At 42.6% G+C, this 27,682-nt stretch overlaps 4 protein-coding genes and 1 long non-coding RNA gene across 6 annotated transcripts; 4 read left to right on the top strand and 1 right to left on the bottom strand.

The window, feature by feature from the left end:
• Positions 1 to 415: 415 nt before the first annotated feature.
• Positions 416 to 5,892, bottom strand: LOC4341725 (uncharacterized). 2 transcript variants are annotated; one of them, XM_015787141.3, is made up of 9 exons: positions 5,546 to 5,892; positions 4,022 to 4,071; positions 3,754 to 3,866; positions 3,367 to 3,646; positions 2,681 to 2,816; positions 2,339 to 2,514; positions 2,144 to 2,240; positions 1,983 to 2,052; positions 416 to 1,191 (listed from the first exon to the last, which is right to left on the bottom strand). In XM_015787141.3, exons 1-9 carry the CDS (start codon positions 5,769 to 5,771, stop codon positions 894 to 896), a joined length of 1,446 nt encoding a protein of 481 aa, XP_015642627.1. In that variant the 5' UTR covers positions 5,772 to 5,892; the 3' UTR covers positions 416 to 893. The 2 variants fall into 2 exon arrangements, with proteins under 2 accessions (XP_015642627.1, XP_015642626.1); XM_015787140.3 differs by having other exon boundaries at positions 2,339 to 2,574; positions 5,546 to 5,888.
• A 1,701-nt stretch (positions 5,893 to 7,593) lies between these two features.
• LOC9267181 (uncharacterized) lies at positions 7,594 to 10,853 on the top strand. The gene is made up of 5 exons (XM_015787313.3): positions 7,594 to 7,932; positions 8,085 to 8,636; positions 8,732 to 9,809; positions 9,894 to 10,247; positions 10,333 to 10,853. The coding sequence occupies exons 2-5, from the start codon at positions 8,090 to 8,092 to the stop codon at positions 10,616 to 10,618; spliced, it is 2,265 nt and encodes a 754-aa protein (XP_015642799.1). The 5' UTR covers positions 7,594 to 7,932; positions 8,085 to 8,089; the 3' UTR covers positions 10,619 to 10,853.
• Positions 10,854 to 12,215: 1,362 nt separating this feature from the next.
• On the top strand, positions 12,216 to 18,671 carry LOC4341724 (probable homogentisate phytyltransferase 1, chloroplastic). The gene is given in 10 exon segments (XM_066311772.1): positions 12,216 to 12,323; positions 14,678 to 14,737; positions 14,867 to 14,950; positions 15,037 to 15,127; positions 15,251 to 15,333; positions 15,732 to 15,771; positions 15,774 to 15,820; positions 17,881 to 17,922; positions 17,925 to 18,001; positions 18,551 to 18,671. Coding segments are annotated over 10 exon segments (753 nt in total).
• A 409-nt stretch (positions 18,672 to 19,080) lies between these two features.
• Positions 19,081 to 22,784, top strand: LOC136356887 (uncharacterized). The gene is made up of 5 exons (XR_010741923.1): positions 19,081 to 20,744; positions 21,132 to 21,224; positions 21,425 to 21,492; positions 21,572 to 21,782; positions 22,441 to 22,784. It is a non-coding gene; the product is annotated as an uncharacterized lncRNA (long non-coding RNA).
• A 3,750-nt stretch (positions 22,785 to 26,534) lies between these two features.
• Positions 26,535 to 27,670, top strand: LOC107276315 (AP2-like ethylene-responsive transcription factor AIL5). Its single transcript, XM_015786919.3, has 3 exons — positions 26,535 to 26,766; positions 26,915 to 27,206; positions 27,490 to 27,670. Exons 1-3 carry the CDS (start codon positions 26,652 to 26,654, stop codon positions 27,653 to 27,655), a joined length of 573 nt encoding a protein of 190 aa, XP_015642405.1. The 5' UTR covers positions 26,535 to 26,651; the 3' UTR covers positions 27,656 to 27,670.
• Positions 27,671 to 27,682: the final 12 nt, after the last annotated feature.

Raw genomic sequence — 27,682 nt, 5'->3', positions numbered from 1 at the left:
ATTGGGCTGGAATGGTACAGTGGGCTACGTTCGGCCCATACAGCGGGTTAGATTCGGCCTATTTACATTGACACTGACATGTGGGGGCCTACGTGCTGACTCAGCCAACCAACGGATCAAAGATGACACGTCGGATGAAACCACCTCCCAAACCGCCGAGTAGTTCATTTGCAACAGTTTAGTCAGTTGGAGGACAGGTTATACCGCTTTTGCGGTTGAGGGATGCGATTTAATTAGGGGCATCAGTTGAGGAACGTAAAGTAGACTTTATTTTGATTGACAGGATCGTGACAAACGTGCGGCCCATATACTGGGCCGGAACGGTAACAGGCCACAATGTTGGGCCGGAGCGGTATGTAGTGCTTAATCGCAAACTGAGGCAGAACATAAAATCTGATTATACAAAGCACATGAATGTCCAGAAATCCATGATTTGAATTAGGGATTATGTCAGTAACAATTGAATGAATAATTCGGTTCCTATTCTAAATGAAATGTACAATTTTAAATCACTTCGATTTAACTTACAAACTTCTGATCCAGACAAGATCCGGAGCTTTGTCAAACGTACCCTGAATATCAGAACTTTACACATAGACAGCAGGAGTGCAAGAGCCAGAAATGCATCAAATGAAGTTTGTGACATGCACTACACCTACATGTTGAGTACATTACTACATTTACCAATTAACAGACATAAGTTAGACTACTGGGTACATGGCAATGTTTCCCTTTCCTTCTGTCTAATACTTGATACACATGTCAGATGGAACAGACATCTGTACAAGAGTGAAGGCTGCAATGTCCTTCAGAGATTGTGACTTTTCAGGTTCTTCAGAGATGATATACATAAGACCATGGACAGATTTGAGGACATCAAATTTGTCTAGCATTCATTTTGCCTTCCTTGGCCTCCCAACTGGTCTCTTCACCGGAATATCGCCTAAATCTGGTGACTGCTCCATCAGTGCCAATTTACTTTGCTCTAGCAAGTCGATCTCTGACTTTACTGTGACATCATGTGAACCCTTGCTTTGCTCTAGCAAGTCGGTCTCTGATTTTACTGTGACATCATTACTCTTGCGACGTGAACCCTTGGCAGGAGACCTTGCCGGGGTAATCCTCTGCGTGTTGGGTGCCCTTCGTCTCCGGTTCTTAGAACCATTTTCTAGCGGCACGCCCACTGGCATGCTGAAATAGATACTAATATTACCTTTTTTTTTCGAGGTGAAAGATACTAATATTACTCCACTGACCTAAAATAGGAGTAGTTTGTGCTACGATCATTCATTATAACATGCATTTTTTTTTATCTTTTATAACATGCATTTTACTTGTTCAACATGAAGTGATCAATGATAGGAACTTAGGCAGGCAACCTTGAGGAGGCCAGTGTGTTCCACAGACATAATCTTCTTGCATTGTCATGACAGTGGCAACAATGATCGTAAGTGGCAATGTTGTCCTATATATGTGTGCATAACGTTGCAACAGCCATCATTAAGATGTCGTGACATTTCAATCTTAAAAAAGGACTGATCTAGAGCGACTCAAACATTTCAAGCTCTAAAAGTAGAGAACACTCCCAAATAAGGCTGTGTTTAGATCCAGGGGTGTAAAGTTTTAACGTGTCGCATCGGATATACGGACACACATTTGAAATATTAAACGTAGACTAATAACAAAACAAATTACAGAATCCGCATGTAAACTGCGAGACGAATTTATTAAGCCTAATTAATCCGTCATTAGCAAATATTTACTGTAGCACCACATTGTCAGATCATGGAGCAATTAGGCTTAAAATATTCATCTCGCAATTTATACACAATCTATGTAATTAGTTATTTTTTTCGTTTATATTTAATACTCCATGCAGGTGTTCAAACATTCGATGTGACAGAGTGAAAAATTTTGCTAGGAAATCTAAACAGGGCCTAAATTCACACATACAGAATAATGGAACAGGCGACGTGGGGTACCTGAGTGCAGTCTCAATATCCTCCTTAAACATTAATTTTGAGACAGAACAATAATCATCACATGCAGCATCTGTTCAAGGCAACCAACAAACTCAGAAGATATTAAGTTATCATTTCATGGCAGTAAGAGAAATATAGCAATTCCAAAGATGACAACATACGCTCATGCTTCTGGTGTGAGAGATCCATCATCTGCTGCTCGAAAGGAATACAAACATCCAAAGGTTCCACCTTCAATGGAAAGCTGTTCTTCAGATCCTATGGTAGAGATTAGCGTTAACTTCGTTTGTGATATGACTGACGAAACAAGACAGACGAAAAATATATCATGTTTGAGATGTGACTGGACACTTTACCTTATTGGTACATGGATTTAAAAATTCAGAATCATAGTTTTTATTGCCATCACCAGCTGAAGGTTTGTTAGGTATGCCTATTTTTTCATCGGCACTCCCAACAATTGAAACAATATTAGAATATATTAAATTGTTGGTCCCAAAAAGGGGAACATCTGATAATTTATTGTCATCTCCTGAAAAGCAACCAAATGAATTATGATTCTTGGCGATGAGGTTTTCACATGAATTTGAATCTGGGTAAGAAAAATATGCATGAAAATGTGAATCTCAAACAAATTGTATAAAGGGAAACAAATTCCCCCTCCCAAAGAAACGTTTAAGTAATTTTGTAATTCCTACCTGAATGAGTTCGAATAACATCGACTTGCTTAAAATTTGAAATTTCTAATGAATTTCCATTAATTTTTGGCCTGACTCTTCGGGAGTCCTCAGGGTCAGGGGTATCCGTTGCAACAGAGCAACTTCTTTTGAGTACCTGCAGTTAAATGTGCAGAGAGAAATTCTATCACTGCAGAGTATGATACAAAGGAGAAACAAAGAAAATCAGTAAATTAGATGGTTGTAAAGATTCAAAAGAGAACTATTGACCTACACTTTCTTCCATATAATTGCAAGCAAAGATACCAGAGTCAACGTACTCATTAATTCGTATTGCATCCTATAGCAAATAGGACTTTCGGCTGTTACATTACCAGTTGCATTGCGTAGAAGGCTAGAGATCCACTGCAAATGTACAAATCCACTATATTGCTATAGTGCTATGGCAGTCTAACAGCACTCAAGTACAAACAATATACATCATTTCTATTTTCCCATGAATATAAGTTAAATGATGAGGGATAAGTAAGATTATTGGTCATCATTCATCTGATTGAAAGACAATTTTAATATTTTGGATGCTTTATGTCGAACTGATTATTAGGGTTTCACTTTGCACTTTTGCAAATATAGCCATGTATTGTGGCTTGACTGTTCGAGTTACCTTATATCAGTACAAACTAAAATTATAAGCAAAGAGCACTCACGGATTGAATCTTATCAGTAGCGTGGGCGAAAGGACCCCTATCATGAGCTATTGTTGTAGATGCACCGGCACCAGCACTATTATCAAAAACATGGTCCTGGACTGGAGGAATTGAAGTTGCAGGCAACAATCCTTTTGGACTCAATGAAGAATATCCAATATTTGCTTGTCTGCCAGTCTTCCAATTGATTGGAAGAGCAAGCCCACCAGCATCAACTCCATTTAAATTTGAGTCCACAACCCGCTCTTGAATTATCTTTACTAGTGCATTGCATTCAGACCTAAGTGGAATAGTTCGGTAAAATCAGAAATAGGTATGTAAATTAAACAATATTGTATAGAACTAGAAGAATATAATGGAAGGAAACAAGATGTACTACATGGATACCTTGAATAAGTCTCCTGCTTAAGTAACTGCATTATGGCATCCTTCGGCTCAATCTCTGAGATAATTGCTAGTGATGCCTCAGAATAATCTTTCATAATTGCTTCATTTTCACTCTGACATCATATCAGGCAAAAAAAGATGTACAACTTTAGTCTCAGAAGTCCTCAATAGATAAGGACGCACTCCTAAACCCAGCAAGTGTTTGTTTAGAAAAAGAAGGTATGCAATTTTTCAAATAACAAACAGGAAAGCCAAGAAGCGAGAATACCTTGTTTAACTTATTAGCTTTCGGAAAAAATAGTGGGGAATTACCATGATCTGTGAGCGAAAAGAAAAGAATCAGCACAGGGATACATAACAGAGAAATCATTTTTTTAGTATGGCAGTATCTATGCAAAATGCAAAAAGGTACAGCCCTTTAAAAGAAAAGAAAGAACTGGCTCGAGCACGAACAATGAAACATCATAGTCAAGAAATTCACCCAAATTCATAAAATACAAAAAAATGCACATGAGAAAGATAACGTGATCAAAGTGTTGTAAATAGTAGAAACGAGATATGGAGTAATAGGCATAAAAAAACCATCTTTTCACCACAGATTTAGACTAATTCCAGATATTACCATGATTTTGGAATCACCCTTGTTTTGGACTATTAAGAAAACTGCATGTTTTGTATACTAGAAAAACACACAATTGTCATGCTACAGAATGAAAGACTAGCAGCCGTGTCTTTTTTGCAGGGAAGTATAAACAGTTCCTGCATCTAGCATTAGGAGAAAGGTGATGATGATTGAACTTACAAGTTTGAGATAGCCTCCAAGTTCAAACGCAAACTAATTGACCAATCACTGAAGTCACTAACAGGTTCCAGTCTGGCTGGCTGTTTGTTAGACAAGCTAGAAAACTCGGTCTTACTTTTAAAAGATAGGGTCATATACATACATGCCTTCATGATCTCCTCGCTTATCAACTTTGGATTATAAAAATACAAAGCTTCAAGGCTATAAAATATTTTGGACTATGACATTTCAGGATCAAAGTTGTAGGTGAGTAATCAAGGGTCTCCACGAACCAAATGCAGCCAAAATAAAGGGTTAATAGGTGAATTACAGGAAACTATATGAATAAAAAGGCAACAAATAGGCATTTTCACCTAGTTAGTCGCTTAGTGCCAATGCACTCAAGCCCACGACCCAACGCATTTTACTAGTACAGTACTGAACCTGGATTGACTTTTGTGTGCAACAATGACAGCGACATTGCCATTGACATGACTATGCACGACATAATAGCATGAGCTCAACAAACAAAACACACAGAAACAAGCATATTTATGCCCTTTTTTATACTATTATTAAAAGACTGACATGTGACATGTGAGCCATCAATGTTCTGTTTGCTCTTAGTACTATGTAGGTTGCGTAGGTTGCAGCTCTTTAATTTTCTAAGCATGGTAAAATGAATGATCTTGTTTGAACCAACTGAAAATAATACCTTTTTTCAGTAATTATTTAATTTTATTATTTTCGGAAATACTACACAGGTATTTGGCTAGTTTTTCAGTATGAAACTGCTAGGTGTTGAAATTTCGATTCTATTCACAGTTCCATGCACTCAAACCGCAAAAGCGAGAATCCCATTGTAACGTTTCCCATGAGCGGCCCTAATAAGTTAATTCAAGCGGCCAAGCTAGCTAGGATTCCACAAGCAAATGAAGGCCCGCATCCAACTCCTGAAATGGCTAGCAAAGCATGGACGATTACGAACACACACACACACAACACTTCTACCTCGAATATAACCGGGATGCCTGGACGACGCCGGGGAGGAGGACGCGGACGGCGACGTGGCTGAGGTCGTCGTGGCGGAGCCGGAGGCGGCGGCAGGCGAGTCGGGACCTAGCACGGAGGCGAGGATCCGGCCGGCTCCGGAGACGAGGCCGGAGATCCACCCCCTCGGCGGGGGCGGAGGAGCCTCCGGCGCCGGAGACGCGCCGCCCGCGGCGGGTGACTCCATGCGCGACGACGACGACGACGAAGGGCGGAGGCGGTGGGAAGGGGAGGGGAGGGGAGGGGAGGAGAAATCGAGCGGGAGGAGGGATAAATTGAGGCCGTATTTGGGGAGGAGTAAATTTGGTGCGGGGGGCGGTTTGAAAACGCTCCAAATTTGGGGGATCCTCTGCCCCCTCTGCTTCCCGCCCGCGGATGGATTTCTGAACGTTTTTTGTGAGGGCCCACATGTCAGTGTGTGTTGTAGGGGGCATGTTCGTTGTGCATGGTGAGCTTGGATACCACATATGGAAAGTACATACAGTACTATTATTATATACTCCATTCTAAGACCGTAAATATAAGGCAAAATTTATTATAGGACATTTAAAATTTTTGTAATTTACTGATAGATATCGTAAAAAGTGTCACGGTTGAAAGTCGCTCTGAACATTTGGTAATTTGTTAGATGAAACTTTCCGGCTCAATTAGCAAGAGAAATTCTTTAAAAAATGCGGGAATGTTCCTATGGTCAAAAGTTTCTGAACTAAGTCTGAAGTGAGGATAGACTATGTTGTGTGCTAGTGATGGAGTACTTTGGGTGATGATAAATTTAGAGTTGCGCTGGGAGCATTATCGTCTTTCTTAAGAACTTCACTCCTATTGAGATGAAAGTGTCTTATAGCAAACTATCAGTTTTTAAGATATCTTAACTTTTTTCAACATCTACAGTAAATTACACAGGTGTTGGGTGTCCTCTGACAAAAATTGTCCAAGGGATTATACCCATTTAATAGAAACTAAGAAATAGGCAAAATACGAGACAATGGTTGTATTGACACATAAAAAAAACTGCAGAAAGTACATGTTCAGGGAAGAGTGGGAGTGAAAAAAAGCTGATAAGTTGATGCTAAATCCTGCTATTCTTTGCTCACATTCATTGGCGGAGCCTGAAAGATTTTTGAGCCCTGGCAAATTCCAATATAACTAATATTTTCATCATTAGCAAATTTCTTTTACCCTGTTACATCGAATGTTTGAACATATGCATGAGGGTATTAAATATAAACGAAAAAAACTAATTACACAGAATGCATGTAAATTACGAGACGAATCTTTTAAGCATAATTGCTCTATGATCTGACAATGTGGTGTTACGGTAAATATTTACTAATGAAGGATTAATTAGGCTTAATAAATTCGTCTCGCAGTTTACAGGCAGAATATGCAATTTATTTTGTTATTAGACTACGTTTAATACTTCAAATATGTATCCGTATATCCGATGTGACACGCCCAAACTTTACCCCCCATAAATCTAAGCACAGCCTATAGATATTTCATCATCAATTTACTTATCAATATTAAAAATTTAATGAAATTCTCGCCGACAAGTCCGGGATAGACAGATGGTGGCTCCGTAATTTTGAATCCCTTGTATTGGTGGATAAATCAGAAGGTGTAATCCCTTGACCTGCAGGCCAATTCTACCGAACATGCCGAACTTGCTCGAACCCATTTAAAGACGTACAATGTGAGAGGAGCTAAGTTTATCATGCCACGATCAAGTAGGCTGGGTAAATGAGAAAGTAGCTAATCCACGTGCTAAATGCAATGTCTTAAGGGCTATGAAGCACTGATACGGCAAAGCAGGCGCGTGTCTGTGTCCGACACGCGATCGGATACGGACACGTATCGGACACGGCCGGATACGTGTCCGGGACGTATCGGTATTTATCCTGATTTTAAAATAAATAAAATAATTCCTGATACGTTTCCGATACGTTCTGATACGGTCCCGATACGTTTAACCCTAATATTCCGCCGGTACCAAAACCCGCGCGCGCGTGGGGAGCATATCCACCCAGCCTGCGCCGCCTCTCAACTCTCACTCTCGCCTCTCTTCCCCAACGCTCCAGCGCCGCCGCCGCCCCATCAGCCATTGCCGCTGACGGGCTGCGCCGGCGCCGCCACGCTGCTCTCCACCTCCGACGCTGGCTCAACAGCGTCACCACCAACGCCCCTCACGTGCTCCAGTGTCGTCGCTGCTGCCGGGCTGCCTCGTCAACCGTCGCCGCCGCCGAGCTGCGCCGGCGCCGCGCACTGGGCTGCGCCTCGCCGCCTCCTACTGTGACGTCGGCACAACACTGTCGTCGCCGATCTGTTTTCCTGTTCGTTCCCTTGTTGAGGTGAATAATAAATCCCCTCTTTTAGCATTCTATGCACTGCAGCAGAGCAATACTGCAATGCTCTTCTTATTTCGTTTAGAGTTTTAGTGGATCTGCAAGAATGCAATGCCCTTCATCTTTTCTTAGTATAAGTACTATCTTTTTTTTGTTAGATCCCATGGATTATCGAACTGGAAGCTCAAGTGCTAGTGCTAGTGCATCTAGCCATCCTAGTGGTAGTCCGGCTCCTAATTCTGCTGCTGATTTATCAAGAGGAACTAGTGGTCCAGCAAGGGCAAGCAACCTCTTGAATGCTTCCCGTGTGATTCCTCCCAATGACAATGAAAACAAGCCATTGTGGAGGTATGTTGAGTTAATGGAGAAAACAGGTAAAGGCCAGGGAGGGAATGTAAGGTTTAGATGCAGGCTTTGTGGTAATATTATGCATGGGAGCTACTCAAGTGTTAAAGCACATCTCTTGAAGGTGGGATCTAATGGTGTAGCTCCCTGTCCAAAGGTAACAATCGATGTTCTTAGTCAACTTCACGATGAAATGGCTAGAGCTGCAGCAGTTGCTGAAAGGAACTTGCCTAAGGACATCCCACTGCCAGCAGAGGGCGCGAGTAGGGGGAAGAGAAGGGCTGTTTCAGCTATTGAGTCTAGCTTCAATTCAGATACTCGTTCCAACCTTGATGCTTTGATTGCGAGAATGTTCTACACAGCAGGTTAGACTAGAGTTTAGTACGTTTTATTAACTCATACATTCTCATATTTGTGTTACAAATGTGACTAATATTTGGACATTTGGTTTGGTCTGTAGGCATTCCTTTCAATGTTGCAAGAAACCCATATTTCAGGAAGGCTTTTATGTTTGCTTGCAACAATGCGCTTGGGGGCTATTCCCCTCCAAGTTACAACAAGCTACGAACTACTCTTCTTGTTCAAGAGAAGACACATGTTGAGCGGTTGTTAAATCCCCTTAAGTCGACATGGCCTGTAAAAGGTGTGAGCATTGTGTCCGATGGGTGGTCTGATGCTCAAAGGCGCCCACTCTTGAATTTTCTAGCAGTGACAGAAGATGGGCCAATGTTTTTAAGAGCAATCAACACTGAAGGAGAAATTAAGAGGAAGGAATATATTGCTGAGAAGATGATTGCAGTCATTGAGGATGTTGGACCAAAGAATGTGGTACAGGTTATCACTGACAATGCAGCTAATTGCAGGGCTGCTGGGTTGATAGTTGAACAGAGGTACAGGCGCATTTTTTGGACGCCGTGTGTTGTCCATACCTTGAACCTGGCCTTGAAGAACATATGTGCAGCCAAGAGTTCAAGTGGGGATGCTTATGAAGAATTTCAGTGGATCACTGAGGTAGCAGCAGATTCTTCTTTCATAAAAAACTTCATCATGAACCACTCAATGAGGCTCTCCATGTTCAATGAGTTCAGTAAGCTAAAATTTCTTGCCATTGCTGATACAATATTTGCTTCTACCATTGTAATGTTAAAGAGGTTCCGTGCTATCAAAGAATCTCTAATCTTGATGGTAGTGAGTGAAAAATGGAATTCTTATAGGGAAGACAATCAAGTTCAAGCACAGCAAGTCAAAGAGAAGGTTCTAAATGATGTGTGGTGGGATAAGGTGCAGTATATCCTAGATTTCACTGATCCTATCTATTTCATGATTCGTGCAGCTGACACCGACAAACCTTGCCTCCATTTGGTTTATGAGATGTGGGATTCAATGATAGATAAGGTGAAAAAAATAGTTTATCGTCATGAAGGGAAAGAACTAGATGAGCATTCCTCCTTTTTCTTTCATGTGCAAGAGATCTTGTACTCTCGATGGGCAAAAAGTAATACCCCCCTGCATTGCTTGGCACACTCACTGAACCCCAAGTAATGTTCTGCTTCTACTTTTAAATGTTTGTTTCCATAATTTGTAGTCGTTGTTAGCCTATTAATTGTTTTTATAAAATGTAGGTACTACTGCGAAAGCTGGTTGGCTGAGGTTCCAACCCGTGAAGCTCCTCACATGGATGCAGAAATTTCAGAAATGAGAAACAAATGCTTCAGAAGGTATTTTGCTGGTGATGAATTAAGGAAGATCAAGCAGCAGTTTGCAGATTTCTCGCTGTTTGGAAATGGGTTTAATTCCTTTGACTCAATCGAGGATAGAGCTCATTTGGATGCAAAGCAATGGTGGGGAATTTATGGTAACTCTGCCCCTGAGTTAAAAAAATTGGCGCTAAAATTACTTGGACAACCAACATCATCATCTTGTGCTGAAAGAAATTGGAGCACCTATGGTTTGATCCATAATTCAATGAGAAACAAGTTCTGTTCCTTCTCTTACTTAGTAAATTTCTTGTATGTTTGAAATGCATGGAACTGATCAGTGACTACAATTGCTTTATTGTAGGCTAAACCCTGGACGTGCTGAAGATTTGGTGTTTGTGCACCAGAATTTGCGTCTTCTTTCCAGGAAATCTGAAGAGTACTGTACTGGTCCATCAAGAATGTGGGATGTTGGAGGAGACAGCTTTGAGATGTTCGAGGGTGGTGCTGATTTTCTTCAAGAAGCTGCTCTTTCACTTGATGAGCCTGACCTTGAGAGGGTGCTAGAAGATCTTGGTGCATTGGATCTGTCTGCTGATGCTGGACCTTCAGCCACTTCAGTTACCATGATTGATACAAGCAGCAATTAAATTGATCTACCTATCTAGTTATTATTGAATTGAACTTAGAGTACTGAACAAGTTTATCGGTCTATCCTAATTATTCTATTTGTGGCTGTGAACTTGTTATTTATAAACTAGTTGTGTGCCCGTGCCCTGTGGGCTGGATGTGAACTTCTATGGTCATTGCGAGTTTGGATGTACCGTTGAACTATTAATTTGTGGTCTATGCACTATTTGTGGTCTAGCACTTATTCACAATCTATTTTTGCCCTGTTCAATTTACTACTTTTCTGTATTTTTAATTTATATATATATATATATATATATATATATATATATATATATATATATATATATATATATATATATATATATATATATATATATATATATATATATATATATATATTAGCGTATCCCCGTATCCTCAATTTTTGGAAAATGTCGTATCCCCGTGTCGCCGTGTCGCGTATCCGTGTCCGTATCCCCGTATCGGGGTAACATAGCTTAAGGCTGCAACTGCACAGCACAGTCCGAACCGTACAGCCCCGTTGGCTTGGCTTCCCGGATGCGTGCGCCTTCCATTATTCGATTGCGTCAAACCTCGATACGCTTTCGCCGAGCCGTTACGAATTTCGTCAACACGCCTCTTAAGCCACATTAACCTTTGCTTACGAACAGACTGAAAAATCCTTCGGCGCGAAGCCTTCTCCCACTCCTCCCACCTCCACACGCCGCGGGCGCGCGCGCGGCGCGGAGCTCGTCTCGCCTCCGGCGAATCGCCCCCGATTCCAACAAGGTGCGCACGAATCCCTCCCTCCGCATCCCTATCTCACGGCAACCACCGATCGGATTCGCTGAATCGAGAGGAAATAGCGGGCACAATGGGCTTGGGTTTGTTCGCGAGAATTTTTTATCACCTATTCGTGAACCAAATGGTATTACTCCGCAGCAATGGGTAAGCGAGTGGGCGGAGTTTGTAGATTGGGATCGCAAAATCCCGTGGATGATGGCCCAAAACAATGTCCCCATTTTAAGTTGGTTGAACTCCCCCTAAATAAGGCTCTGATACCACTTGTTAACTCAAAACTGGGAGATGGTTGAACTCCCCCTTGTTAACCTAAAACTGGGAGATGGTTGAACTCCCCCTAAATAAGGCTCGATACCACTTGTTAACCCAAAACTACCACTTGTTAACCCAAAACTGGGAGACGTTGGCCCAATCTGAAGAAAGCACCCCAAAAGTTAGCTCAAGAGGTGAGGGACTCCCTCCACTTTTAAGTTGGTTCAACTCCCCCTAAATAAGCAATGTGGGACTATTTCCAACAGTGGATCACGTCTGTGATGTGGTTTAGGGTTTATGCGGGTGGTTGTTTGCGATACTGAGGCCTCGTTTGGTAGGGCTCCAAACTTCAACTCCCAACTCTAAACTCCCACTCCAGTGGGAGCTAACTCCTATAGGAGTTGAAGACCTATTGGAAAGTGTTTGGTAGGTTTTGAGCTCCAAATCTAATTTTTTTTAAAAAAATAATCCCCAATCGCAGTTGCCGTCCTCGTCCCCGCGTGCGGCCGGCCGCCGCCTGCTGTGCGCCAACAGCCACGGGCCGCACGCCGCTCACGCGCCATGCCCGACGCCGACCGCCGGCCGCGAGCCGCTCTCGCGCCGTCCCCGACGTCGGCCGCTATCGACCTCGCCGCCAACCGGCCGCCGGCCGTCGTCGAGCCCGTGGGAGTGAGTGTGATGGGAGGGAGAGAGAGAGATGTGAGAGGTGAGTTAGGGGTAGTTGAGTGGCATTTTTGTGTAAATATATAAATTTAAAGGGTAGTGAGTCTTTTGGTTGGAGTGGAGTTGTGTAGCAGAAAAACCTAGCTCCACCTCCTTAGTACAAATTTGTGGAGTAGCTCTGCCAACTCCGCTCCTAAAAACGGAAGATTTGAACTGTTTGGCACAGCTCCTGCTCCAAGTAAGTTGGAGTTGGGAGCTGGAACTGTGCCAAACGGGGCCTGAGTTCTAATCATGAAAGTCTCGTTTAGACTGCAGTGTGGACTGCACAAGCGCCGCCTACTTCTTCTGCATTACCCGCGCCTCCCGAAAAAAATTTATTAATATACTTATTTTTTTAATAATTTACGTTTATATACCTGCATTGGACGGATCCGCAAAAATATACCCGCCCCGCGAGACGGAAACGCGGAATTGCGATTGTTCCGCAGCTCTAAAACGCGGGACCATCGGTCCCGCAGAATGGTCGCGTGGGACCGCGATGGTCCCACAGGTACGGAATGCGGCAGCGAGGCAGCCTGCGATTTTTATCGTTGTTTAGCACTGTGTAGCACTGTTTTAATACTGTTTGAAACTATTTTACACTGTTCACACAAGCGGTACCGCAGGTTTACTGTGCGGAACCGGCCCCTAAACAGGCCGCAACAGTGTCGAACAGTGCAAACAGTACCCCAAACAGTGTTGAACAGTGCCGACTCAGTGAATAAATCGCTAGCCAACTCGCTCCCGGGTTTTGAAACCGCGGGACCGTCGTGGTCCCGTGCGACCGTTACGAGGGACCGACGTCTCGCGTTTTAGAGCTACGGGACTGTCGTGGTCCCGCGTTTCTGTTCCGCGGAACGGATATGTTTTTGCGAATCCATCTTATGCAGGTATATAAATGTAAATTATCGAAAAAATAAGTATATTTGTAATTTTTTTCCGCGCTTCCCTCCCTCACGCCTCGCCTCGCCCGCCCACTCACTGCACTCCCCATCTCCCCCGCAGCCTCCGCGCGTGCCGTTGCGGCGGCGATGGATTTGGTGCGACTCCGGCCGTCGCTCCTCGCCGCGCGGGGCCCCCGGTGCGGCCTCGCTGCCGCCTCTCCGGCGAGGTCAGTCGCTGCGGCGCACCCTCCCGGCCACCCCTCCCTTCATCTGCATGCTGTGTGATGTGAGCGTGTGTGATTGGTGATAACCTGACTTGGGCTAGTGATGGCTTGCGCTGTAGATATTCAGATCAGTAGTGTTTTTTTTTTCATGCCGGATTTGTTAGGCCGAAAGTGTGAACCTTACTTCATCCGGTATAAGATGCAGAGAAAAAAAAACTTTTGAATTGGTAGAGTAGGGGATTTGATTACTGAAGGTTTTTGTGAGTGATCAGGTCATGTCAATTATCTCATGGGAAGATAGATTTATTATTGAAGCTTTACTGATGTAGTAGTGGTACAGTTCACAGTTTTAACTATAAGGAATTTTACAGTTCTTAAGAAAGTACTTTGAGGTATCTAAATTTTACACTTTTTTTTTGCACCTTGAGATACTTAGTACACTAGAAAATATGGTACCTTTCTCAAGGATGGTAAAATTACCCTTCAACTATACTATGTATAAATGTTCTCTCCGACCCTCTACCAGATGGTTGCAGCTTGTGTGAGCAATCACTCTGCGATAAACATAACATGCTTGTGTTTGGGAAAAACAAGTCAAACAATCTTTTCAACGGACAGAAAAGGCTGACCTGATCCTGCTGTATCAATACATACGAGGCAAAGCTTTTGCCTCCTTTCAAAAGAAAAGGCTGATCTGATGCGAGGGAAGCATGACAAAACTGTTTCAGTGTTTCTTCTTTGGCTGCTCCTATATAGTAGAACATCCACGGTTTTATGACATAACTAGTGATATGTGAACATAATAGGTGATTTTGTTTCTCCATCTTTCTTTCATTAGTGCTTGATGTAGTTTTGAAATGCCGATTTTTCTTTTCTAGATCACTTTTTACCACCTTTATGTTCTATCCATAGAAATGGTAAAGGGCCAGTTTCTTTGTCCAGCCAAAGGACCCAAGGTCCTTCCTTCGATCAATGTCAGAAATTCTTTGGTTGGGAATCCTCCCACCACAGAATACCACATCGACCAACAACTAGTTCTGCTGATGCTTCGGGACAACCGCTACAATCTTCAGCTGAAGCACATGATCATCAAGTAAATGGAAGCCAATATCATCTTCTCTGGACTCAGGCCTGGTTTAGTTCCCAACTTTTTCTTCAAACTTTTAACTTTTCTATCACATCATTCCAATTTCAATCAAACTTTCAATTTTAGCGTGAACTAAACACACCCTCATTTTACAGGTTTTCTCGGCCGCACACTGTCATAGGAACAGTTAAGTCATGCTGTTATGTTTCAATTTAGACACACTTCAGTGCCCAAGATATTTGATGAAGCTATGTCCTTGTGTTGTGTTTTCCTTTTGTTCTCTCCTCAACTAAGAGATTTTGCTTGTTTAATCAGGCACTTAGCATAGTCTCAGTTTCGCTGCTAGCTGTTGAGAATTTGTCCGATGTGTCTCCCTTGTTCCTCACTGGTTTGCTGGAGGTACAACTTGAAGCAGCACATTTATTTTATATTCCCCCAAGATGGATAAAAGTTTTCACTACATTTGCATTGTTACACTTGTGCAGGCAGTGGTAGCAGCTCTTTTCATGAACATCTATATCGTTGGATTGAATCAGTTGTTCGACATTGAGATAGATAAGGTACTTTGAATCCACTGTAATCTGTTTGTTAAAAAATGAATCCACTGTAATCTCAAATGTTAATTTTGTACTAATTGCACTGTCTTTTACTATCTTTATTACTAACTATTTTGGGTGCTAATATTGCTATCTCTTCAAGTTAACAAGCCAACTCTCCCATTAGCATCTGTGGAATATTCTCCTGCAACTGGAGTTGCACTTGTATCAGCCTTCGCTGCTATGGTAAATAAGCTTCTTTGGTCCAGAAAATAAGAAAAAACAATCTTCATGTTATGTTATTCTGGCCTATTTTTTAAATATGTGGGTCATGAAATGCTGAAATTGGCTGTTCAAGCACATGATTTGTTTTGAGCATTCCTTTTTAATGTTAACCTTTATAACTAGTGGTTTTCATTTGCGAGAAGATGAAAATAGCAGAATGGAGACACACCTTTCTTATATGGTTGAGCACTTGCACTCCAGAAAGTTTATTTATTACTATGTGCAGATAATTAATCTAATACAGTTTGTTTGTACTTTCTGCCATTGTGCTAATCTGATCAAGAGCTATAAATAATTTGTTTATTTTGGTTTTTCGTCTGTCAGACTGATTCAGAGCGTGTTCTATGTGTATATTGCAGAGCTTTGGCCTTGGATGGGCTGTTGGATCACAGCCTCTGTTCCGGCTTTTTTCATTAGCTTTATTCTTGTAACAGCATATTCAATCAATGTAAGAGACATATATCTTTAACTCCCTCTTTTGTATTTTTCAAATTAATAAGTAATAGTAGAGCCAACTATTTGTAGATTCATAGTATTGTTGGTATTTGATACGGTTACAGATAAAATCCGCAAGCGCACAGATATACCGATGTAACACTTCCCATACGGAGTATTCCAAGGGTATCGAATCCAAGGGAACTTGTGTGATTAGAGCTTCCTCCGGTTCATCCTAGGACACCAAGCAAATGATAGGCCAGGATAGAGAGGATTCACTAGTGAGAAACAGTGTCTAGGGAAAGCTTAATTTTAATCCTAACGCAATACTTCAGGCTCTGGCAACCCGCTGTTCCCAGATGTCACTCTACTACGTACCCGGACAGGGAGGACTTCAGTGATCTTGAGGGCTGTCACCACCTCTACACCCACCTCAACGTACTGTGGGATACGCATCAATTACTGGATAATAATTATCTAAACACTACGTCTAAGCAATTAATATCTACTTTAGTGTTTATAACTCACCAAAGCAATCATTATATTTTAGTTGATTATAGTGAACAATAATCACGTATGCTATTTAGGAACTAACCAAGAGATAATTCTCACAAGATAAATCTAAATTACTCAAGAAGAATATTATATTGAATTCAGAGTAATAAACAGAATAAAAGAAATAGGAGAAGATTACCGACAACTCCGGAATTCTTCCGACTCCTTCTACTCTACTCTCTTCCTATTCTAGTATACAATATAGTACAATAGAGCCTTTTATAATTCAGCTCAAGCTTGGAAGTGTGTGTATGAAGTGAGGAGGTGAAGCCTTTATATAGAGGTAGGTATGACGGTTGGCGAAGGGGAAATGTCCGAAGTGCCCTCCAACCGCCATCAGGGATGCATCTGGGACGTCCACACCAAACTCCACATCCAACGGTGGAGATAGTGGTTCGGCCGAACCTGGGCTGGGTCCATCTGGCCTGGCCTTTGGTCCAAGTCCTCCCCTGGTCCTCCTCTATACATTTTGGGCTGATTTACTGATGTTTCGATGAAGTTCACAACCCATCCTTGTATGGATACAGAATTCTCCTCACTTTAGTCTAGATTTCCTCCTTCAGGGTTTATCATCTGCATACAAATACATACATACACTTGCGGAATACGTGAGATTAAGCACCTATCACTATGTTGGATATTTTATTATCTGATCTTTATGCAAATGTTGGCGGTATAGAATCGGCATTTAACAGCCGCCAACAGGTATGTCATTTCATTGATCTTAATATCTTATCTCATGTACTAACTTTAGTAGGACAACTTATTTCTATTTTTTAAGGAATGTATTTCCAACTATAAACCAAACCACAAACCGTAGCTCCAGAGGTATAACGAATATGGACATACTCATGGTTCGGCCCCCTTTGAAACAAAGGAAAAAACATAGGAATTCCAAAGGATTTATACCCTATGGGAAATAATCCTATGAGACCCTTTAATCAATTCCTTTGAAATTCCTATAGAATAGACTATTGTAGAGAAATTTTGGAGGAAAATTAGCATGAGGTCTTACCTCATGTTTTGTCTTCCTGTGTCTTGAATTCCTACTTCTTTCCTGTGTGACTATCAAATGGTAGTTTTGAAACATTCCCGTGTTTTCAAATCCCGTAGGAATACAATGAACAATAACACTCTATTCCTACTTCCTACGTTTTTCCTATTCCCGTGTTTTGACAATCCTGCATTTCAAAGTGGGCTGGGCAGATTATACTGACAAAAAGCTTACCTTGCAGTCAGTCTCCCCTCAAAGTTAACTAGCCAATATCGTCATTTTTAGTTTTCAAAATGTGGCTATGTTAAATATTGTCTGGTACTCCTTTCAGTGCATTTTTGGACCTCCAATCATCCACATATTTTTACTTCAAAAGAAAAAAAAATGAAATGGATGCTTTGACATAAACTTGTTTTTTGGGTTCCTGCATGATTTTTTTTTCAACGTTAATGGCTTTTTTGAAGCAGCATTTTCCGACACCTTTATTACCAAAAGAGCTGACATTCCATTTTATTCCTCCACAGCTGTCATTCCTGATATGGAAGAGATCTGCTGTTGTTGCAGGCTTGCAGCACTTTGCGTATTAGCAGTCCGTGCAGTGATTGTTCAGCTCGCATTTTTTCTCCACATTCAGGCAAGTCTTCAGTGAGAACTTCAAATATAAGGGAAAAAATCATTGGTGAAAAACAGTACGTTTGTCAATTGCAGTTGCATTTTCGTGTGGAATATTACCTAAAATTTGATTGTCTGGTCTGCTCAATTTCATTGTGCTTTGTTGTTGTTCTTTAGAGACTCCTAAGTTTTCAATACCTTGACCTTTATCTGCATATCTTTATTAGTACAAACATGCTGCTCTCCTATGCTTTCGTTAAAAGAATAGAGACTCCAAAAAATTTTCACTTCTACTTTTGCTTGGAATGTATCTTAAAGATTGTTGTTGTATATGTTTGGGTAATGGAAACCCTTTCTTATATTTTGAGTTTAATATGCCGTGGTTGTTGATAGCTGTAGTTAGGATCCACCAAATAAGAGTAGACATTTCTTTTTTGTGAGAATTACCAGCACATTTCTATTATTCGAGGAGCTTTTACCATGGATTATCAGATGTTATGATCATATGAACAGATAATTGCATAGCATATGATCTTATCCTAAAAATCTGTTCATGCAAATATATCGGACATTCGTATTCAGAAGACCAGCTGTCTTTACCATGCCATTGATTTTTGCAACTGCATTCATGACCTTTTTCTCAGTTGTAATAGCATTATTCAAGGTAATATTCTGTACTTATCTGGGACGTAGCTCCCTATAAATGTATGGGTAGAGACGGGCGTATTTCCCTTTTTTGATGGACTTTGAGTTAGACGTTTTTTCCTTTTTTTTTTGACGAGAAGTCCTTTTTTACAAGGGAGTCGGACGTTTTTTTTTCCTTTTTGTTACGACGGAATTTTTTTTCTAGCTGTTTTTTTAGTTTTATACGGACGGCGAAAACATCTTTTATTTTACTTTTTATTAATAAGTAGTAGAGATAGAGAAGAGAAGAGATAGAGATAGATGGTTAGACCAAAGGCAAAGTTTGCCGTTGCCGCCATCCACACCCTTCATTATGTGATCAACCGTTACATGGTTAGACCCCTTCCGTGACTAACTAGTACCTGCTATTTATAATGATAGAATTTACTCTCCAAAAAGAATATCAAAAAAGATAAGAACTATATTTTCAAACCATTTGGTATCCGTTCATTCAAGGAAACAATTTCATTGTACAAGACTATTTTTTTTTGAACGACTCGCCCTAGACAGTGCGAAGTTTTATTGATAGAGTAGGAAAAAAAATTACAAGATTATAATCCTGTAAGGTCATAACCAGGAAAACGAAAAATGTATACCACCAGCCGCACACTGACAGCGCCAATACACAGACCCAGGAGAAGGCTAGCACCGGATCGGCCGCCGCTAAGTGTGACCGATCGCCGCTAGGCCAAAAATGGAACACAACTGAGATCGCCCAAAACCCGACCCTTACAACCAACACAAAACCTCACTCTATCCAAGTCTTTGGGATTTAGGAAGAGAGGGAAGAATGGAACACCTCTCTCCCATAGGCCCTCCGACGTGGCCAACTTGCAGAAGCTAGGACGCCGTCACAAGAGGATATGAATCTAGAGCGGGCTTTCACCAATTGCTTGGGGGGGGGGGGGGGGTTGGGCAAGGGGGTGCCTAGACGACGTGACGTCTCTAAGGAGAGGAGCGACGAAACACCGCCACCGCCGTCCGTCAAGGTCTCAAAGAGAACCGAGTCTGAGCTTTCGCCCAACACCCACAATTGAGGGGTGGAACGGCACGGCAACGCCCTCAGGAGGGGAATGACGCTCAAACGTCATTGTTGCCTTGGGGTTTTCACCTGCCGTCCACCACCTGCTGATCTACCACTGATGCACCATTGCTCCACCGCCATCTGAACCTCCGTAGGCGTGTGGGCACCACTGCACCGGTGCCCCCCGCCGGCCAGTCTCCACGCGCTGCCACGGTCACGTCTCATCGAGCTGGCCTCCACCCGCTGCGACGGCCACCGTCTCCACGCCGGCAATCCTCGTCGTGCCGCAACGGCACCTCGGCCTCGCCTCCACGCACCACGGCCGTCCTCGGCCGCGCCTCACTGGCCTTCGCCGTCGCTAGCCGCTAGCCGCGCCTCCACGCGCGCTACCTCCGCGTGTGCTGCCTCCGCCGCCAGCTAGCCAGCTGCTGCTCCTTCCGCTGACTGCCCGTCGTCGCCGCGAGTCTCCCGGGCCGCGCCGCCGCTCCTCCCGCGCATTGTCTCCGCCGACGCCGGCCGTGCCAGCCAGGTGGCACCACTCCTCTGTGCACTATCGCCGCTGTCGCCTCGTAGCGCCGGCCCATCCCCACCGTCACCCACGGCCACGCCATCCTCCTGCCAGCCCGCCAGCCGCACCAGGCCGCGCAGGCTCGCCTGCACCATCCAGATCCAGCGTGGGGGTGCCAGATTCAGGCGCCCCGCTGCTGGATCCGCGGTCTTCGCCCGCCGCCATCCCATCGCTGTCACCATCCCTACCGCCTCCTTCGCCGAGACTCTGATGTCGCCGTCGCCATCCCCGCCGTCGTTGTAGACGCCTTTCCCGCCACCGGCCACCACCCCACCAGATCCGGCCGAGGCGGCACGGATCTGGCGGTTGCCGCCGCCGCTACCCAGGGTGACTCCCATGGCCGCTCGAGCCGGTTTGGCGAGAGGCCCCGCCGCCGCTGTCCTTGCGGTCGCGCGGCTTTGCCGGCGGTCGCTCAGGTGGCAACGAGGCGGAGGAGGAAGAAGGAGGGGGAAGGGGCGGCCGGGTCGTTGCCTCCCGAGCCGCCCCTGGTGTTGGGCGACGTGAGAGCTCTGTGGATCGGTTTACTGCACAATACTATATTTTGTTGATTTGTAAAAATAAAAGTAATAGAAACTGCTAATCCTTATAAAAGGCTATAGGGAAAAAATTTACATCTATAAACGCTGATTTGACATGGTGTCAGTAAATGTAGATTTTTTTTAAGTAAGTACATGTAGCAATATTAATTAATTAATTGTCTTTTAAATTGGTCCAGCATAATTGATTTTATCAATTAATTGGCTGTTAATCATCCTTAAATTGAAGAAAAAAACATGCAACCGTTGAATAGGAAATGTATGAGCTGGATGGCAGGGGATGTGAACCCGAGATTGGAGATAGAGATGTTCCTGGTTTGTTTATGAAGTGGAAGTTATTTTCTTTTTCAGGTGGTGGGACATGCAATCCTATGGAACCGCTCACGGTCGATTGATCTGACAAGCAAAACTGCAATAACTTCTTTCTAAATGTTTATCTGGAAGGTAATTACCTTGTCTCCAAAATCTGTTCCTGATCTTTCACCCACTTTCCTGTCCTCCTTGACAAATTCCTGCTACGTACGACTGCTACTGCCCCAGCTCAATCAATTGGTTCTTTACCTTCTGCAGCTCGCGTATCCTGAAACAAATCCAATCGCAAATTAAACGCTAACACATTTATTTCTCCCACATGGTTTGTGCAGCTGTTCTACGCAGAATACCTTCTCATTCCTCTTGTAAGGTGACAAAGGCGACAAGTCGATTACTCCAGGTACGGGACAACTTTGAGTGCCGGAGTAAACTCACCTCTGCTAATTTCTGAAAAGCTCAAACAAACCTCGTCAATTCAGGGAGGAGGCAGATTGGAATTGGATCATGGCTGGATGGATGAACGGACGGTGCCCCATAAAATCACCTGCAAATCACCCGGTACACATGTTGACATCCTGCATCCAGATATGATATCATAGATCATCGTCGGCACCATCATTCCTCTGAAAGATTTCGCACGGCATTTCAACCTCCAACTCCCAACGTACCCAAAAAATGTAACTAGGCCAGGTGAGCTGCTGCTAGCCTATAGTAGACGTTACTGGAACAGTGGTAGTACCTGTTAGCAGCTGTTAGTAGTAGTAGTAGTAGTAGTAAAACTCTGGGTTACTGTCAGCTCATCTCACCTCGTAGATGCCGGAAGAAATCTACTCCCTCCAAAAAAAAAAAAAAGAATATAGGACTGGATGTGATATATTTTAGTACAATGAATCTGGACAGAGATATGTCCAGATTTGTAGTACTAGGATGTGTCACATACAGTATTAGATTTGTTTTTTATGGGACGGAGGAAGTAGGCTTTAGTTTCCGCCGTAGTTGTGTTTCATCCATGTATAAATACCTGCACAAGACAGCCAATACCTTCCACCGCCATATGGCCGTGCGTGCCACACGTATATTGTCGTGCTCTAAGCATTGTGATTGGAGCGGAACTAGAATGAAATGGAGGGGTATCACTTTCTTACTTTACTTTTACTTTGGATTGAGTTAAGTTGACACGGATGTCTATGATTGTATTAAGGGGGTGCATATTTTGATTGCACCTAGACTCAAAAGCCAAATTTTTTCGGGGATTGCTGCCATTTTGTGGGCTTTATGGCTTTGTAGGAATGACGTAGTCTTTAATGACGTAGTCTTTAATAGCTATAATCCAATGTTTTTTATGCAGGTAATTTTCCGGAGGACTCAATGGATAAGACTTTAGTCCTTACTTCTTACTGAGGAAGAAGGGAATGGTGTTCGTGACCATTGCAGGATTTTGGAGATGAGAGTGAGGGAGTTTTATGCTACTTATGGCTAGAATTTTAGAAGGAGAATTAAAAGTTAAACTTGTGTTCTCCTTTTCTTTTTGCTTCAGCATTGGATGCTGAATTTCCTGTGTATTTGATTGAGTATTATGTATTCTTGGATCTTTTGTTGGCTGTGTACACCTCCTAAAAGGTGTAGAGGCTGGGTTAATTTATAATCCTTTATTAAAAAAATTAGGGGGATGCACATATGGTAATAATATGTGAACTATAGCTAAATAATTTTCTTAACGGGGTTTGGAATTTACCCTGTGAACTCACCCGGTCACCGTGTTTGGAATTTACATGTGTTTCTGGATTTAGTGGCCCCTAATGAACGGTTACAGTTCATTTTCGGATTTTTAATTTTCTGAATTTCTATAAAGCTAATGTCCACTAAACATCTAAAGCTCAACATCCAAGCATAATATTTATTAGCACCCTTAAAATCTATATGCAAACATGCCATATCAACCCATTAAACATCCAAAGCTTAACATGCAAGCATATAGTAATTATATCTACAATTTATTTCATTCAAACTAAACATACACATGCTAAATCATCATTCTCAAATCATTTTCATAATATTTCAAACCAAATTATTTTATTATTTCTCCAACATCTAACATATATCATGTAGCAAAGCGCGGAGTGTCATCTAATAATAGAAATGAATATAACCACTACATCAAGATGCATACTGCCGACCACCAGTTACTACAGAAATGCAACATAAATTTACAAAGTGGGAAATATGATTCCGTTTGTTTCAAAATATAGCTACTAGCATACTAACTTTAAATTGTCTCAAAATATAATTTTACCTTACTCCTTAATCCCCATTAAAAATTCCAAAAGTACTTGTATTTTAGAATGAGGAAGTAATACAGTAAGCTATATAAGGTTGTAGCATGATAATTGAGGAATTGAGAAAGAAGGGAGAGAAAAACACATTACATTGGAACTTCCAAAGGAATTTGAAAATATGATGTTAACTCTCATGAATGTTAAAATTCCTCCAACATGTGTTTCGTGGATTTTTAACAGAAATTTAGTGAGATCAAGGATATGTTGGTTTTCGTCTCTTAAAATATGTGTTAGGGGGCGTATTCGTCGGGTGTGATTGTGGTGTCGCATGTGTTGTGTAGTGGTTTGTACGCATATGTCTCTAGGTACCTCAAAGTATAAAAAAAAGTGTAAAATTTTGACACCCACATATACTTAGACTAAATTATTTTATTATCTGAAACAACGATGGTCAAATGACGCTACTACATCATTATAGTATTGTTTTATCACGCTAGCTCAGCTGGCTTGGATAAATGATTTAGATCTTGAAAATAAATCTTAGGAAGGTTTATTTTTATTCTTTTTAAAAAAATGATTGAAGAGAGAGATGTAGCCTGTGCGGTCACGTGACGAGGAGTTTGAACTGGCCAGCCAAGACGCAGACAGGCAGACAAGGGGGAGATCGCGTGACGTTGGCCAAGTTGCTTTGACAATCTGCAGTGCTCAGAGATGACGTCGCCCATTTAATCGCCCCTGCCCGCAAACGGCAAAGGCAAACGCACGAGAAAACGGAAGCAAAACGCACAGGCGGTGGCCGGTCACTGCGGAGTACTCCCTCCGTTCTAATAAAAAACTAATCTAGTATTAGATGGAACGTTTCATAGTACAATGAATCTGGATATAAGTATGTCCAGATATATTGTACTAGGAAACGTCTAATTTAATACTAGGTTGAGTTTTTTTAGGGACAAAGTATGTTTAGATATGTTGTAGTAGGAAACATCTAATTCAATATTAGATTAAGTTTTTTTTTTAGGGACTGAAGGTGTACGAGGCTACTTGCAGCAGCGCCACCGCAAAACACACGAGAAAATGGAGCGAACAAAACGGCGGCGGCAGCAGCAGCAGCAGCGCAGCCACAGTACTGCAGGTGCAGAGCGGTTTTTAAAGCATTCGGTTAACAGTGGCAGTTGTTGACAGAATTCAAATCGATGCACATCGATCGTACCCGAAATTCAGATGTCCCGAAATTCAGATGCTGATCGAGATGATGGGAGCCGTGTGGTGAGGAGACGTGCAGCAGAGCAGATGGAGCAGAGCACGGTAAATACTCTATATGTCCTAGGGAACGTGGACATACTTATCTTTATATTAGAAGGGGAGGCTGAGTTATTTTGGGATGGAGGGAGTAATCTCGTAGGGCACGATTAGCCCGGGGGCTATCTCAGGTGTTACGGGAGGTTCGTTAGTCTCTCTAAGTACTCTCTCAGTTTAAAAAAATTCTAAGATATAATTTAATACAACGAATTTGGATATTAATATATACTAAATAATGTCTCATCCTATACTAGATTGGATATATACTAAATGACGGAGAGAGTATGTCGGTATAAATATTTACTGCTCTTAACGAATATTTTTTATTTCTCTCCCTCTCTTCTATGGCTACTTTCTCCTCAACTATTTTCAGTGGCGGAGCCAACGATACTGTCGAGTCTTGTCGGGCAATCAGTAGCTTTTTTCGATGGTTAATCATTTTTTTAAAGATGTCGATGGCTACCAAGTGCTGGCTTTGTCGCCGACCATTTTCATAGTGCCGCCATCAACTCACAATCCATCACTAATTTCTGTTTTTTTCCCAACTGAGGACTTGTTTGGCAAAGCTCTAGCTTCACATTTTTGGGTTTTATCCAACCAAACGGTTTCAGTTTTACCCAAAAGGTAAGCGAAGCGGGCTAAAATGAACTGGAGAGGTGTAGCGTGGTTCAAGCTGCTCTATAACTACCCTATAAACCTACTTCCTCTATTCTAAAATAAGTCCAATCCTAGAGATAAAGCACTGAGGGAGTAGCTTTGAAGTTATATTTAGGATTTGGAGACCTGCCAAACATGCCATAAATTGCCTCGCATGTTGTGCCCTTGATCGACCCTGCATTCTTCATGAAGTGTCCGTTCTTGTCTAATTTTCTCCCCTCCACACCGGCAATACACTACTAAAAACGATTTTTGTGGATATCCCCTATTTTATTGTAAGCGGGCTAAAAGAATGTCTGTTTGTAGAAATATTTGGGTGATGTTCATTATAGACCCGCCTGTGAAAATTTATTTTGCAAGCGGATCTCGTAATAGGTCATAAGAGGTCCACTCGCGACGCTGGCCACTCATCATCCTTATCTACTCACACTACACTCGTTTACTCCCTCTCCTTCTATCAACGGGAGATACCCGTAGACCGGATAGTATGGGTATTGGGGTACGTTGGTACGAGGATCTACACAGTTCGATATTAAGCAAACAAAGAGACAATGATTATACTGGTTTAGACCCCTCGTCCTTACGATTTAATAGCCCTAATCCAATTTATATGAGATTGATATGGAAATCCACAGAGTACAATTGAGAGCAACTGATTCCGAGATTACTAGCAAGATCCCTATCGAGATGGTCTCGACAAGATCTTCCGACGAGTAGGCTTCAAGTCCTCCGGATTGCTTCTATGGTGGCGAGTTGGCTAGTGCTATGATTTGATGCATTGGACCCCTCAGAGGGCGTGTTATTTATACCGTAATCTCCAAGTAGAACTCGAAGACTATGGACCCTAAACGATATAGTCTAATCCTAACCTTCTCCGAGTAGAACTCTGTTACGTATTTGCCCATGAGGTGTATTTCCATAATCTCTTGTTGATTTCCTTATTGTATACGGAAATCTATCGTACACACGAAGGTATGACATATCCGTATATTTCATAAATCGTAAGATAAAATATATGCCTTATCCGTAACTATGACAGTGGGGTGACCATCTCTCTTCTTTTCTCGAAATTCGAACCGTCAGATAGTGCGCCTATAAAACCTGGTTTTGGGATTCATTTTGGGTCCGTTTGCCCAAAACACTTTTGTCTTCCCTGCGCACACACCTCCAGTTCTTTTCGCCATCAACAAACACTAATAATTCTCTCCTTAGCACAACACTGGTCTACATCGATCAATAGCTTTATAGTTATCCTTCCCTCTCATAAGCTCAAACAAACGCTGGTCAAGTGCTCTTCAAGATCGGCGCATCGATCATATCTATCGCCATGGACATGGACATGAGCTCGGCTTATCCTCACCATTGGCTCTCCTTCTCCCTCTCTAACAACTACCACCATGGCCTCCTTGAGGCCCTCTCTACCACATCTGCACCTCCACTTGGTAATATATGAGCATCTCAAATAATGCACTATTCATAATCTTTCATGTGCATGCATGTTTGCTAAACTAATGCCATGTGGATTAGTAGGACATGCATCTGTGTTCATCATCACTAAGTATCATTATTTTTCTGTGTTTTCTGGTGTAGGAGAGGAGGGGCCAGCGGAGGGCGCTCCGAAGATGGAGGATTTCCTCGGCGGCCTAGGCGGAGGCGGCGGCGCCGTCGCCGCCGCTCCGGCAGCTGCCCCGGAGGATCAGCTCAGCTGCGGCGAGCTTGGTAGCATCGCCGCCGGGTTCTTGCGCCGGTACCCAGCGCCTGAGAACGCCGGCGGGGTGACCATCGCAATGGCGACCGACGCGGCGGCGGAGCTGGCCGATCCGGCGAGGAGGACCGCCGAGACGTTCGGGCAACGGACGTCCATCTACCGTGGTGTCACTAGGTATATATATTTTGCGATAACACATGGATCCATAGAGATGATCTATCTATCTAATCTAGCTACTCGATCCCAGCTCTCACAGCGCCCAAATAGCTAGGTGCATGCATGCATGTAGTTAGTTATACTACTAGCAGTACACTAACGACACTAGTAGTCGTTCATGGTTAAAATGTCATTTTAACTTATAGCTAAAAATAATCATGCAAGCATGACAATGAGCTGAAAAATAATATAATCAACAAGTTTTTGATAAGGGATGTTGGGTATTGGGAAAATGCATCAGGCACCGGTGGACGGGGAGGTACGAGGCGCACCTGTGGGACAATAGCTGCCGCCGGGAAGGCCAAAGCCGCAAAGGCCGCCAAGGTTTGTGCATGCATGTCATAACCCATATCCAACAAATTAATCTGCAAATTTTAGCATATGGACGTTACATTGTTGATCACTAATTAATCTGCTTTTCTTTTGCTTCCCTG

The sequence above is a fragment of the Oryza sativa genome, chromosome 6 (assembly GCF_034140825.1).
Source record: "Oryza sativa Japonica Group chromosome 6, ASM3414082v1".
Classification (NCBI taxonomy): Eukaryota; Viridiplantae; Streptophyta; class Magnoliopsida; order Poales; family Poaceae; genus Oryza; species Oryza sativa.
Note: the sequence above shows the minus strand (reverse complement) of the source record. Positions and strands in the feature narration are given on the sequence as shown.

Coding starts and splice junctions, on each gene's coding strand:
- LOC4341725 (XM_015787140.3), bottom strand. CDS start 5,771: ATGGAGTCACCCGCCGCGGGCGGCGCGTCTCCGGCGCCGGAGGCTCCT. Junction 3,647..3,753: donor AAGCAGGAGACTTATTCAAG/GTATCCATGTAG, acceptor TATTCCACTTAG/GTCTGAATGCAATGCACTAG. Junction 2,817..3,366: donor CTACTGATAAGATTCAATCC/GTGAGTGCTCTT, acceptor ATTTAACTGCAG/GTACTCAAAAGAAGTTGCTC.
- LOC9267181 (XM_015787313.3), top strand. CDS start 8,090: ATGGATTATCGAACTGGAAGCTCAAGTGCTAGTGCTAGTGCATCTAGC. Junction 8,637..8,731: donor GAGAATGTTCTACACAGCAG/GTTAGACTAGAG, acceptor TTTGGTCTGTAG/GCATTCCTTTCAATGTTGCA. Junction 9,810..9,893: donor GCACACTCACTGAACCCCAA/GTAATGTTCTGC, acceptor TATAAAATGTAG/GTACTACTGCGAAAGCTGGT.
- LOC107276315 (XM_015786919.3), top strand. CDS start 26,652: ATGGACATGGACATGAGCTCGGCTTATCCTCACCATTGGCTCTCCTTC. Junction 26,767..26,914: donor CACATCTGCACCTCCACTTG/GTAATATATGAG, acceptor TTTCTGGTGTAG/GAGAGGAGGGGCCAGCGGAG. Junction 27,207..27,489: donor ATCTACCGTGGTGTCACTAG/GTATATATATTT, acceptor AAAATGCATCAG/GCACCGGTGGACGGGGAGGT.